The following is a 14,818-nucleotide window of genomic DNA, read 5'->3' on the forward strand; positions in this document are numbered from 1 at the left end:
AACAAATTAATGTTCAGTCAAGGAGAAGTGAAACAGAGAATTAGCAAAGGATAAACTCGACCAAACTTTGACCAACCGAGGATAAACTAGACCAACTTTCCCATCTATGTAGCAGGAATAGTAGGACATATATATGGAGCAGGGTTATTGTTAAGGATCAGGTAACTGGTATTTGTGAAATGCTGTGGAGTCCTTCATGGAATATGCAAAATAGCAATATGAGCTAATGAGCATATGGGCTGCTCCAAGGTAGCTGCAACGTATTCAAGGGAGAGAGTTACATGAAGGGACAAAACAAGGAAAAATTCCCACAGGGCAAATGGCAATAAGTGCTGCAGAGAGAGAGAAGGAAATGAAATTGCAGGGCAAATGGAGGGAGGAAATGAGACCATACAGGACAAAGAGGTGATGCTTGGATTACTGCAGTATAAAGACACAGGGCACAAGCTGCAGGAAATGGAGCTTTATTAGTTCTGCTGCTCTTGCAATAACTTGCAGTTGATTGGTGGGTTTGGATTTTTTCTTTGGTTTTAATTTTTTTCTCTTTTCTGTTTGTTTGTGCGGTTTTATTTAGCTTTGTTTTTCGAAAAAGCTAAGTATAACCAGAAAAAAACAAATATAACCAGATGGGAGTATTTAACTGACCATCTGCAAGTACAGAGGGGGACTGTGGGTTCTCCAGGGTATCAGTCTTGCAAGAGAAGAAATCAAAATTATTCTGCTTCTGTACTGCTGACAAAGAGAGCATTGTTTGAGAACTGATTGCAACAAGGACTTGAACAATAGCTTTAGATCAGCGGAAGCACAAAATATTGCTGTGACATGTGTTTCATTAAAACAAAAGTAATTCACCATCCGTTAGTGTCATGAAAGACACGGGCTATTAACAGTAAATGCTCTTTAACAAATTTATTATCTCCACAAAACAGTTTCCAGTATTTTTTTTCTACCTCTTATTGGATATTATTTCCTACTGCATATCTATCTCCATGCTGGTTTACATATTCCTCCTTAGCCTCCCTTGTATCTTGGTACTGCAGATAGCTGATGAGTGGGGGAGACTGTAACGATACAAACTCTTCACCTGGAGGCTGCCTGTTGTCAGATGGTGCGTCACTGTTGTTATTCCGTGACAGCTAATCTTGCTTTTGGGAACTGCTGCGCAGATCACAAAAATAAAACCTTGCTGACTGCAATGGGAAGCGTTGCTTGGTATTCTGGTAGGGAACACAAAGACTGAGGAAGCATCTTGTACTTCTTACCTTTAACAATGGATTTTCCAAGTTAGCGTTAGACACTGTCACTGACTCACAAAGTCTCAGACTAAGGAGAAACTGGAGTTACTGAAACAGTGGCATCTCAAGTGCCTGGATCGAGGATCAAAGCCATTAATTTTTAAAAAGTTTCCATTTCAGAAGCATTTCATTACAATATTACCCCCCCTTCTTTTTAAACATACTTGTGGCCCTATTTATTCAAAAGATTATGTTCAGAACAGTAAAAAAGCACACAGTTATTATTTTTGTGCCTAGCCCACATCCTTTTATATCAAGATCACCGAGACCCAAGCTATGCACACTTCTCTTGCAGAATACAATAACATCATTCAAAAGAGTTACCATTTTATAAATGGTCTCTTTTTCTACAAATTATAACTTTATTTCTAGTTAGAATGCCGCCTTTTTTTAGAAGTCTAAAGACTCAAACAGTGATAACAGTTTAGAAATCTACTGTTAATTTCAACACAACTAAATTCTTATATTTTACAGTCCATTGGAAATCTCTCTTAACTGATGTATATTTTATATTTGTAGAAATTTTTATTCATTTTAGTAGCATAACATTTTTTATTTTCCCTTTTAGCTTCTCAGATGCTGGTTATCCTTTGTATAGCAGATTAATTGTTTGCCAGCTATACATATATGGCAAGATGCCCAGTATCAGCTGAGCTGTGAAAATCAAAGTATGAAAATATCTCCGTGTGTGAACTCAGCAAGAAACAAATATTAACCTCTGCTTAAAAAGAGAAAAATAAAACAAACCAAACCCACCAAACCAAAAACCAACAAAAAACCAAGAGAACTCAACACCTTTACTGAGGAAATCTTTGATCTTCTAAAATGAATGTAAGGGAAAAAGTCATCATGAGCAAATTTTACCGTGTCAGAGACCTCTTGCCTAATCTATTTCCTTAACAGATTTGGTCTAATAAGGATTATTTCTCACACCTCTTTGTAAAATATTATGAGATCTACTGATAAAAAATGCTAATAAATAAAAAATATTTATCTATTGTACAATTATACATTATAATTTGTACATTTTATATACTTTCCTATGATAATAATTTGTTCATATCTTGCTTGTGATTACAACTAAGACAACTCATGCTTTTGATTATGCTTATGAATAAAATGCATAATTTGTCTAACTACTTGCTCAGATCCTCCTGTATCCAGGGAGTTTACCACCACCCCTGTCATGGCTGCCAGAGAGCATGTACAACTGTTATGGAAATAGTTGTATTTTCTGAAAACCTACCTTCCATGTAATTTACAAAAATAGTTTACTAATACAGACATTTCACTGTCAGTCAGTACAAGATGGTTTGATAACATTATTTTCTAAATATATTTCCTCTTGTCTCTTCAGTTCCCCAGAGGGATCCAATTTCAATTTTCATAATGTGTTAAGATTCCAGTTCTGTATAATTTATGCAGCACCAGGTTTTCTTGGAATTATGAGATATGGGTTGGGGAAAATTTCCTTTGTGTCTTACTCTCTACTGCCTCATAGCACAAATCCTGGAACACCCATTGTCCACAAAGTAAGATGCATTTCCATAGCAAGGCTGGTTAATCTATCATGAGAATGATGGACGACCTTCACTGGGATATGTGTCAATAAAAATACAGATGGTGAACTCAGATGGCTTTTTTGCAAGGACAAAACTGCCTCCCCTCCACCCCCACTATTACGTTTGGATCCAAATTTAAGAGTTTCCAGAACAAGTGGAGGTATACAGAATCATAGAGCCATTTAGGTTGGAAAAAGACCCTTAAAATCAAATCCAGGTGTTTACCCAGCATTGCCTAGTCCACACTAGCCCATGTCCCTAACTGCCATATACACACAGCAACCTGTTCTGGCCTCAGATCTGACTGTGCTAGGAGCAGAAGGCTGGACTGAAGACCTCGAGAGGCCCTGTCCAACCTGAAATATCCTGTTACACTATGCTCCTGCACTCTGTGCGCAAGTCCAACAACAGGTGTGCTATGTCTGCATGCAGGTAATGCATCAATAGTCAGACCAGCTGGTGGTTTGACTGGCTAGCAGAGGGGTAAATAGACTTGTGGGACCAATTCTGTTGTCAAGCAACATTAATGAAAACCTGACATGTCCCAGATTCAGCAGAACCATCTATAGTCGCAGATGGGTGATACGGGCACAAACACACCTGTACCATGCCTACTCTTCAGTTTCTGAAGCCAACCTACCCACACACCCTAGAGTAAGCTGGGTGCTTGCCAAACCACAAGATTATGAAACAAGGAGAGGCACAGGTTAAGCAGCAACAGTTTACCCTTGTTATATTTTCCCTTTGCTCCCCTGTATCTCTGCACACTTGCAATGTAAGTTCTTCAGAAAATAGAATGGGGTTTTCTCTTAGTGTCTCACATAATGACTGAGAAGGCAAAGTGGTGTGGCCACTGACTTGTATTCTTAGATGTTGTGGCAGTACAAATGCTATGCAATAACCACAACATGCTCTGAGAGATTTTCAGGGCAGAGAAATAATTCTATCTGTTCAACTGATGTACCTCTGTGAGAAAATAATCCATTCTTTAGTGAAGCCCTTAGGAGGTAGTGTAAATGCCATTTCTCTTGGCGGCATATTCCAACCATTAACGTCTCCCACTGTTAAAAAATGTGTGCCATTTATAATTGAAACTTGTTTCAGTTCAGCTTATAGGTATTTTTCATGTTATGCCTCTCACTCTGCAAGATTAAAGATCACTGTAGATACCTTCCAGTCTTTTTGAAAAGTCAAGCAGATTGTGCTCTTTAAGTTTCTCCATACAAAGAATTTTCTCCTGCCTCAAATAATTTCTCAGCACTCTTTTGACAACAAGGACACCAGACGCTAGTGCAGTATTACCACAAAAATCTGTTCAATGCCATATCTGAAGGGAAAATAATGTCTCTTCCTGATTGCCCCATCCCTGCTTCCCTTGTTGTATAGGCAAGGATTCACTTATTTGCTTATACCATAGCATTAGACTGGCCCCTGGCCACTCTAAATTTCTTTTCAGTCACTGCTGTGCACACCAAAGCCCCCCATCTCTTGCAGATGTGACCTGCTCACTGTATTTTTAAGTGACTCTACTTGAGACTATATTGAAATATAATGTATCTGAATGGGATGAATTTACCAAACAATGCAGATCTTATGATGATCCCAGAATAAATTTAATTTCTCATTTAGCTACTCTTTCTATCTTGACAGCATATCAACTTTGCTTTCTCAGTGCTGAAAATACTAATGCCTCTATTTGTTTTTCCTGCTGTTAGGATCCCAGCCCTCTCCTGCCAGCCTTCCTGAGTAACTTTACCCTTCAGTGCTGCTGCTCATGGCATCCCATCTACCAGTTTCCTGAATAAACTTGCCTAATCCTCCAAATCCAGGGTTGATAATCTCCTCCTCTCCTTCCTTGGCCTGCACAGGATCATGTACTCCACTCCTCAGTCACTACAGCCCAGGCTTTGATAACCAAGGGATTGATTACTAAATCCCTAGTTCCTCTTTGGTAGTGAAGAGCAGATCCAGCTGCAAAACACTCCCGGGTGGCTCAGCCATAATTAAGAAGTTACCCTTGATGCCTTCTAGAAATCTCCTTGATTGCTTGCATCCTAATGTGTTATACTTGCAGCAGATATCAGACAGGCTAAAATTATCCCCAAACCCATGGTTTGTGATCAAGAAACTTCCTTCTTTCTTATTACAGTTCCCCTCAGCAGATTGGCTGGCCAGCTGGAAAAGATGCTCTGGTTGCCTTTTGTCAGGCAGTGATACAAGACATGGCTGATATCTTTTCTCAGACCAGGTCAGTTAACATGTTGATCTATATGAATTACAGTCATTCTGTTTTCAAAACTCTGTAGCCTCAAGCATACACAAACACATGCCCAGCCCTGGTCTACATACCCTATTTTTCCTTAATTCACCAAATATGCTTCATTTTTGAATAATTCCATTTGCCCCAAAGGGCTTGATGATGACAATTATAGGATGATTTTCAATTCTATTCCTCATTTCTTCATATTTTACTCTAGTTTAATGGTTGATTGTACAGAAAGTGTTTCTGTATTTCCCCTCATTCTGTGTGGTGTGAGTTCAGTTTGCTTATAACACAGCAACTCAGTTTACACAGAACAAAATTAGTCTCTCTGTATGTTACCATTTTAGCATCTTCCCAGCTGCTCTTAGTCTCCGACCACAGTTATCCTTACCTGCCAGATACAGGCCAGCACAGCCATACATTCTCCATGCTTTTTGAAATGTAATCCACCAATAACTGAAATAATTCCAAAATAACTGAATTTTTGCCTTGCAACTAGAGACAGAAAGAGCACTTCACAACAAGTATATTTTACCTTCTTTCTCTAATTTATGGGCAGGAAGAAACTTCTAGGCAATCTCTGGTTTTCCAGTTGAGTGCCTTTCAAAATTTCCTGCAGTATTCTCTGGCCTAAACGGTTCCACTTGATGCCACATAATTGGTTCCAAACTGAATTATCTCCCAGATAATGGTATCAGCTTCTGCAACAGTGCAATTGCTTTTTGTGCTTTTCTACTTTAGGGAGACAGCACACTGCCTTATTTTTTTCATGTCATGTTCTGAAACTGGTCTACTCTGGATGATAGAGGACTGTCTGTTGTGGTGGGTCTGATTAATACTGTAAGGGATTGTTTTGGAGATGTTTCTGGCAGCAAATGTATTTCAGTAGATGAACTGCTGGATATCTGGAGGTTTGACACGTCTATCCTGCTAAATACCCATTCTTGCTTTTTCTTTGCTCAAAAATGGCCAATCCACTACTTTTGTTTCTATTCTTTCTCATTCCCCTGATGCTGTCCTCCCCCATGGTTTCTGTGGCAACAGTTTCAGAATGTATTCATCCAAGAGGTGTTCATTTTCTCAGCTACTATACTTTTGAAATACACAATTCGAGATGACAGGTATCTTATAAAATGGTTTTATGTGATACAAAACCATTTTCAGGATATTTCAGGTTGCAGTAGAGTTCATTTATAATACTTTCTAAAGTCACATTCTTTATGTTTCAGCTGAAGGAAAATTTACGATTCCATTAACATAGTTGCTAAAGAACAAGTACTTCTGAAGATGGTAGAAATTGTAATGATTTAATGTTATAGATATTAAAACACTTTACAGTGAATAGATGTATTTATGATTAAGACCTTGTGTGCATTGATATTGTTCTTAATGCATTTTGATCTACTAGATTTTTCCTATGTATGAAAAAAAGACATGGTGGCAGATATCTTGGCTAGCTTTGTGCTTCTTTAGTGCAAGTATCAACATCTTGAACAAGTCATCCAGATTTCTTCTTACAATCTGCAGACAAACAACATGGTTAAGCTCTTTCTCAAATAGGTCCTCAGTTACCTGGTATGACTACTCTGCACATCAGCTTTATTTTCCCACATGTCTGAGGCTGGGGCACTGTGGTCCCTTCTAGCCAGACCCTATTCTGTGGTCAGATATTGGAATGGGTTGCCCCAGGGAGGCGTGGAGTCGCTATCCCTGGATGTGTTTTAACAGGCGTCTCGATCGGGCGTTGGGCGATGTGGTTTAGGGGTCACAGTGCTGGGTGGGCGGTTGGACTGAAGATCTGAGGGATGTCTTCCAACCCTGACGATCCGATGTCTCTGTACAAACGAGCCATCTGTACCAACTCTGGTGCCACTGACGGATCTGTCGGTTCCGTCCGTCCCTGCCCCGGCGCCGGGCGCGCCCGGCCGAGCTCGGCCGGCCCTGGCGGGGCGGGGCGGGGCGGGGCGGAGGGGCGGGCGGGAGCCGGGCGCTGACCCGGCGGGAGGCGGGGCCGCGCCGGGCGGGATCGCTGGGAGCCGGCGGGCGCGGGGAGGCGGCGGGAGGGAGCGGGGCTGCGCGGCGCGGAGGGAGCGGCGCGCCCGGCCGCGGGGGCCCCGCGCCGGCGGGGGCGGGGGCTGCCCCGCCGCCTGCCTGCCTGCCTGTCTGCCTGCCGCTCACTGCCTCCCCTTCCTCCCTTCCTTCCCTTCCCTCCCGCTCCCGGCCGGCCCGGCTCCGCTCGGCTCGGCGCTGTGATTGGGCGGAAGATGGCGCTGGGCGGATGGAAATCCTAATGACAGTCTCCAAAATCGCCTCCATCTGTACCATGGTGAGCGCGGGGCCGGCTGCCCGGGCTGGGGGCGCGGGGCCGGGCTGCGGGGGAGGCCGGGCGGGGGCGCGGGGCGGGAGCGCCGCCGTGGGAGGCGGCCGGGAGCGGAGCGGGGTTAATCGGCTTTGGCAGACTCAGCCTGGATGCGCCGCCGAGCGGGTTGAAGCCGGGTCCCGGCTGCGGACGGGGCTGGAGCGCGGGGGGACCGAGCGCAGCCTTCTCCGAAGTGTGCCGAGAGCGGGGACAGCGCTCCGGGGCATCGCCGCCGCTCCGGGGCTGCCCATTGCAGGCGTGTGGGGGTTACGGTCGGGTTTCTGGAAGCGCCCTCCTTCTCCCGGCACACTCCGTAGCGTCCCTGCTCTCCCTCCGAGTGCCGCGCTCCTGAGCTGGGGCTGGAATCGCCCATCCACGGGCAGTGCTCCCCGGGTTACCCGGACACGTGCGGGCATCTCAGCCCGGCCGTGTGATCTGCCTGGTGGGCATCCACCCAGGTCCCGACAGGAGGCTTCTTCCTGGGATTGCTCTCTCATTACTCTCTCTGTCATGGTGAATTAGAGCCATAAGCAGAAGCACAGATGTGATAAAGCTCTCTTGGGTTGTTTTAAAGAGGGGTGGGGAGCTTAGTAGATTTGCTGATGGAGGAGTGATGAATTTAAGGAAGGAAATATCCCGTAGTCAGTAGAAGTTACTGCTTGTTATGGAAGAGATGTGCTGATCGTTCATAGCAGAAGTTCTTACATTTGTGCTCTCTTCTACCTATTCCATGGCCATGTGAAAGTTCTTGTTACCAAATATGTTTCCACGGGGGAAGGGAAGAGATGAATAAGGGGAAGAACACACTCTGTCATCTACTCTGTTAATTTGCTCCCATTATTATGTCTCATCAAACAGTGGGAAATGCTTACGTTTCATATTATTGGAAACTGATTTATGGTTTTCATAAATCGTGCTGCAAGGAGGCTTGAATGTCTCAAACATTAAAAGATATTTTAGAGGCGGCCTGTGAGAATTTTGAGTGAATATCTGTAAGCCCATAGGATGGGATTGCTCAGGTGGTGTTTAGTCACTGGAATAATGGGGTTTTTTTGACATGAGAGAAGACATATTTTAGTTTGGAATTGAAAGAGTCTGACTTCTTGAATTTATCAGCTGTATATTTATCAGGTGTCATACTGACATGTTGATGTGGCCAGATTGGTAGGACATGTGCCATGTGCTTCAGGAGTTTCCATTCTCTGAAGGCAGGTTTTAGGTTGTTGAGGAATCAGTGTGATTGTTCCCTGAGCTGGGGAGAACTTTTATTGCAATTCTAGCTGACATCTTTTCACCCAGAGCTGGCCGCTGGCCTTTGTGTCAGCATAAATTCAGTGCTGGCCTCTTGATTTGGGTCAAGTGTGAGACCTCTCACTGCTTGCTTCTGGACTGCATACAAACCATAGGTCTGGACAAGCTGATCGTTTAAGATTATTCTGTGCGTATGTTTATTAGAAATGATGTTATGTCACTGAGATTTAGGCCAATCCTGAAACAAAATTTTCAACCAAAAATCTTATTACTGACTGAAGTGTCTGTATCCATAAAGCTGAAATTCTGATGGCAATTAAATGCTATCTGTCCAATCACTGTCATGTGCACTGAGGTGGATAAATTCCAGGCATAAGATTTTTGCTGGGCCTTTCTGATCCATAAGCTTTAATAGTACTGTGATATGAGACACCTAGCATAGGATACTAGCTGTAAAAACTTTTCAGCAGTTAATATAAGACTGTGCTTATAAGTATATCTGTAAAGATAGTGTGAAGGAGCACGTGGTATTTACTGTGGTGTTGTTCAGAACCATGTGGTTGAGGCAAGGCAGATCTTTTTAATTCTAACAAGAGTCAAATGTTTAAGCGTGTGTTTTACAAAATTGAAGAGGATTATAATTGCTGAGTAATACTGTTGTTTTTTTTCTGGCAATTCTTCTTTGTGTCAACACACTTTGATAAAGTGCCAGACAACTACCTAAGAATTCTTACCAGTTTTTCTTGCCTTTTCCCATGCCTGTTACAAGAACTCTCAGACTGTTCTATGTCTTCTTGTGAAGACAAAAGTTCTTGTTAGTACAAAACCGGTAACAGGCAATTTTTGTCAAGAGACAGTTTGTGCCTACACAAACCTAGCATGCATATACGCTTAGTCTATAACAGAGCAGTCTAGAACTGTATTGAAGAACCTCTCCCATTGCAGTTCTGCATTTCATGGCTTCTTTTTTTTAATCCAAATTTAAGTTTTGCTTCTGCTGACCCATTTATATTTTATGTGTCTTACCGCTGTTGTCCAAGCCCCAAATATTATAAAGTAGTATATTGTGTTTTGTTGTGTGGGAGCAGTGAAGAGTGATAACCAGTATGTTTAGTTTATCTGCAGTACCTTTTGGGGATGATCTCCCAAGAGGACATCCTATCTGTGTTGTTTGGTACCTTTGTATGTGCTGCAGTAGTTCATTGATCAAACACCTCAGTGTTCATCCCAATGTTAACAGAGTGCTTTCTACAGTAATGTGTTCTAGTGTTGTATTGCCTTTCAGCTTCCTTGCAATTCTTTGCTGTGTGTCACCATTCACATGCTTCCTTGTGATGTAGTAAGTCTTAATTGCAAGGCTGGAGATTGTGGAAAAGCTCTGAAAATACCTTTGCCCTTGAGTGCTTTAGCCACTGTTCTTGTTGCAAAATGGATGAGGTTAAAACTGTGTGGTCTACTTTTTAAAATTATTTTAAAGTCTTTGCAGTAAAAGTAGAACTTGGTCTTTACCCTCGTCCATAAGTAAAACTGCAATCATAGCCTTACTTGGCTGAACTGTAAGGGATTTTTATGCATGGCTGAGGAGGGATAAAGTAACCTAGGCTAACTGCAATGAAGATGTGCCCCATGTTATACTCACAGATTGCATCTAGTACTTCTGCTTCTGTTGTCTAGAATCTAGGAAACGCTTGCTAGCAGTTAAAAGGCATGAAGTCTTTGAGTAGCTGAAGCAGAGAGAAGATAGAAATTACATTTGTAGCTTACAAGCTATGAAAAGCCTTCAAGATGTCAGTCTCAGACATGCACAAGGAAGTTGTACTTGTTTTCAGTGTTTCTTCTAGAAGGCGGTTGATAATGTTGGCACAACCTGAAAAAATATGGTGATATCTTAAAACTATGCTAATCTAGAAGCTGTAGCATCAGACATCAAAATCTTCATGTTTTGAGTGTTGTCCCTTTCTGTCTGCCGTCTCAGCATCTTGCATGCAGGGTCTGTCACTGAATGTCTTCAGTGATTGTTTCAGCCCCCCAGCGCTGACATCAAATACATAGTTGGTGGTTAGATGTTGATTGTGTGATGTAACAGTGTGTTCTGCGGGAGAACCTCTGCTTATCTTACAATGCAAATTTTTGTTCTGTTTTTGAGAGGATTAAGACATGTGGAGTCACTCTGAATGGCTGACTATTGTCCTTTTCCTGCCTGCCTCTTCTCGAGGGGCACTGTCACCAGCGCCCTTTTGTCCATTTCAGTCACATTTCACAAGGGTGAAGATGTTTCAGAGGTACTAGAGTTGAAACAAGCATGTGTGGGAAAAGGCATCTTAGAGGAAACAGAGCCTGGTAGTGCCCAGCTGAGGGAAGGTTGAAGTGCGCTTACCTTGAGTGTCATAGCAGAGAGGCTTTATAAAAACTCCCAGATGCAGGAAAATTTTCTAGCTAACTGTGAGAGAGGTGTGCATTTATGGGCTTTCTTACTGCTTCAGGAATTGTTTGTTTACAGTAGGGTTTCAGACTTGATTGTGAAATCTGCACTTAATGTAAATTGATGTTTGCCAGAGTCTGCAGCCAGCCAGCCATGGCTATGGTGTATTCAGTCCTGTCCTTCTAATTGCACTGTCTCCTCTGAAGCAGAGATTATAAGACTTAAACATTAAGTGATGATCAGGTTAACAGATTCCACAGGGAAGTATACAGAGGACCCACGCTGGAAGAAAGGAGAATTGAATTACAGCAAGGAAAGAAAAGTTATGGGAAAACAGCTTCAAAATGAGAGATGATGGAAAAAGAACTGCAGAGAAGGAAAGGACTAAAGTAACACAGAGAAAACCACAGTATTGTGGCGTTCCTTTATCCAGCTGTCTGGCTTGCTCGTGTAGCACAGTTGGCAAGAAGGAACACGTGCTGTGTCTCAGCCACTGCATTTCACTCTGGCACCATGACCTGGATCTGAGTGCTCTGGGGACCAGAGTGTTCAGACACGTGTCTGTTGCGGTGGCTCTGTTGCAAGCCCAGGAGTTTTTGGAGAAGTATTTGTTAGGCAGTTGGGGTAGGAGCTTACACCACAGTGAGGAAGTCTGCTGTCTGTTGGAGTTCTTATCAGGACACACTTGGATGATAAACATGACACTAAGATTCAAGCATTTGTCACCATCATTTTTCTAGCTGTAACATGCTACAATAAAAGATGAATCCTTATATTTGGTCTTTAGAATACTGGGCTCGTGGCACTGTTTAGTATACTAACTAATTTTGACAAATTTGTTTTTGATTTTCATCAAAATAGGAATTTGACTCTAACATAAAACAATTATCAAATATGAGACACAAAAAATTCTCAAAGTCACCTAGTTGTAAAGCAGTATTTATATCAGCACAGGGAATGATTTAGTTGACATATGACTTATTTGGATGATTTGATTTATGTAAGTGTTCCATTTTCTTTTCACCTGCACATGTGTGTATTCATCTTGCCTGTTCTAAGCACAAGGAGAAATGAAATATGAATTTGGACTCTGGTCTTGGCAGCAGAATTTTTAGCTGTGTCAGTGGGAACAACTGATCCTGTTACTAGACAATGCTTGAATATTTAGATGGGTCAACTATGTAGTCTTTGTATTTACTTTTTACATTCCTGAAGCAACTAATTTGCATTAAAACTTCTAGGAATGCTTCTGTAAAAATGTGGCAAAAGGGGCTTTTCTATTTAAATTTCTTGAGGGGAAGAGGTGTATAAAAGCCCTGTGTAAGGTCTAACTTTTGTTTTCGTGGCTTAGGAAGATTGCCAAAGTAAAATGCTTTTAACAAATGGTTTATTTCAGTAAGATCTATCTGATCTTTCAGTTGAGGAAAAAAGAATCTAGATGTTTTCTGTAGTGTAAAACCAGAAGGTTGTATTAACATAAGTAGACCAGAATAGGAAAACATTTTTTACCATCTTTTATAAACTCAAATTCTTTTTATGATTCTATGAAAATGGGAAGTTATAAAAGCAATATATTTGTTTTCTGAAACTAGAATTATGTAAGTAATAAAAGCATGTGAAACACTCCACAGGATGCAGTTTATCAAAAACAACTATTGAGCAAATGTGTTTTCCCCACTCGCCCTGCATTTTGGGTAGTTAGGTGAGTCTAATTTTTCTGAAATATTAACTTGTCTTTGACTTCAGTACTCAAAAGGATACACCATCATACACTTTCATGTACAAGGAAGTGCTGCATATGTATATGTAGTTGCTTGAAGGAAAATACATTGTGAATGTTCAGTGGGGCTCGAAAAGATGGGTTTGGTAGACATACCAAATGTGAAGAGAAATTTATTTTGTGCTTTGGTATAATTTCCCTTACCCAGGCAGAGATGTTTTTACTTCATATCAGAAAATCTTTTGTCTTAGCTGCACATGATAAGAGTATTTAGTACTATGTCTTAGACTGATTAATAAAATAACACTATTTGGAAGTATTTTAAAAGCATTAACTGAAACTATCCAAATATTTAATGTATTAATAATGCATGTTCTTTTGCAAAGAAATTAACAACAAGGATTATTGAATCCCACTCATATTTCACTGTTACTTCCTGGCTAGAAACAGTAGCAAAAGAATTGTGTTTCAGTTTTGGTTGCCATTGAAGCAGCAAATATAAACTGATTTAAGATAGCTGTTCTCTTTGCTCTTAGTCCTGATTCATGTGAGTACACAGAAATGTATGCATTCACATATTCTGATAAAACATAACTGGAAGAGTAGAATTCTGCATTTCTTCTTTAGCAGAGAATTCCTGTCACAGTGCATTAATTAGTGCATTGGGCTGTGAAATTCTGTATATCTCCACTAGTTGCATAGACAAGGAAGAATCTCTCTAATAGAAAAAAAAAGTGAAAGCACTAGTGAGTGCTTCTGTACAGATTTATTTTTGCAAATTATAAATAATTCCATTAATTTTACATTTGTTCAGGAGCATTGCTATTCCTGATTACTGAGTTTCCCTTTTGCTTCCCTTTTGTCACTAGAAAGAGTGATAGTTCTGTGTTGTGTGGTGGTATGGTTCATTTACGTATAGCTAAGGTCATGTTTAAAAAATTTGGCTTGCATATGCCTGTGCAACATGGTTTAGTTATTTGAGTCACCTTTAATCAGTGTTGTACCTTGCTTCTTGAGTGAGGTGGAGAGCATTGTAGGGAAGGATCTAGCATAGTGCGTGTGTGAAGGGAGAAATGGATCTTCAGGATGCTGGTGACAAATGTAAGTTTTCAGAAAAGAAAATTGTTTTGAAGGTGAAATTCTGATTTTATTCAGGAAATTTACAGCTCAGTTAAATTAGAGGATAAAGGTGTTAAACAACTGAAAAGATGACCCACCAAGCTATCAAGTGATCTTTATTCTAGAAAGGGATAGATCAAATACCCCTATCCGAGGCCAATAAGGTGTGTAAGCTTCCAAGCACGTTAGGCTGGTTATGAATCAAGGCTTTGGAAGTGAAATTCTGCCTGTAAGGTCGGATACTAATGACCAGGTAGGACACTTTAAAACTGCAATTGTTTGCCTGCTTCCTGACATGTTTTGAGACAGTATTTTTAATGTAGGGTGTCATCCCAATTTACCATACTTTGGTTTGCATTTTGGGAGCGGTCTTAGAGTGCACAAATTAGATGACTTTTGGAGGAAACTACATCAGACAACATAGACCAGCTGCAGCTGGTGTTCAGTCGCAAAACCAGCCTGTAACTAAGCTGGCAAGAATGCTCTGAAGCCCAAGGTGTGTATGTCAGATCCTAAGCACCAACTGATTTGTTTTACAGATTGGTTCCGGTTATCTTATCCCTGTGTCAGCTGTTGGTGTGTCTCAGAAGGACTAGTTCAACATGAAACACCGCAGCAGTGTGGCCTCTGAGGCTGTGGGAAAAGGCAGTAATAAATGGCATTTAATGACATTGTTTCAGCAAGTGAAAAACTAAACAAACAAAAAAACCCAAATCTGCATTTGTCTCTGCTTTTTGTTTTTCTGCCCGTTTCCTTTGAAATGTATGTCATCAGTGGGCTTTTTAATTTATTTTAGAAATTTGGTATGATGTATATTTGTAAAACAT

The 14,818-nt window shown here is 41.2% G+C and overlaps 1 protein-coding gene across 1 annotated transcript in view; it reads left to right on the plus strand.

The window, feature by feature from the left end:
* Positions 1 to 7,279: 7,279 nt before the first annotated feature.
* USP12 (ubiquitin specific peptidase 12) overlaps positions 7,280 to 14,818 on the plus strand; it is a 32,721-nt gene continuing 25,182 nt past the window's right edge. Inside the window, exon 1 of the mRNA XM_030955686.1 lies at positions 7,280 to 7,446. Within this exon, the coding sequence (XP_030811546.1) occupies positions 7,399 to 7,446 (48 nt within the window). The 5' untranslated portion in view covers positions 7,280 to 7,398. The remainder of the gene's footprint in view (positions 7,447 to 14,818) is intronic.

This window comes from Camarhynchus parvulus, chromosome 1 (genome assembly GCF_901933205.1).
Source record: "Camarhynchus parvulus chromosome 1, STF_HiC, whole genome shotgun sequence".
Lineage (NCBI taxonomy): Eukaryota > Metazoa > Chordata > Aves > Passeriformes > Thraupidae > Camarhynchus > Camarhynchus parvulus.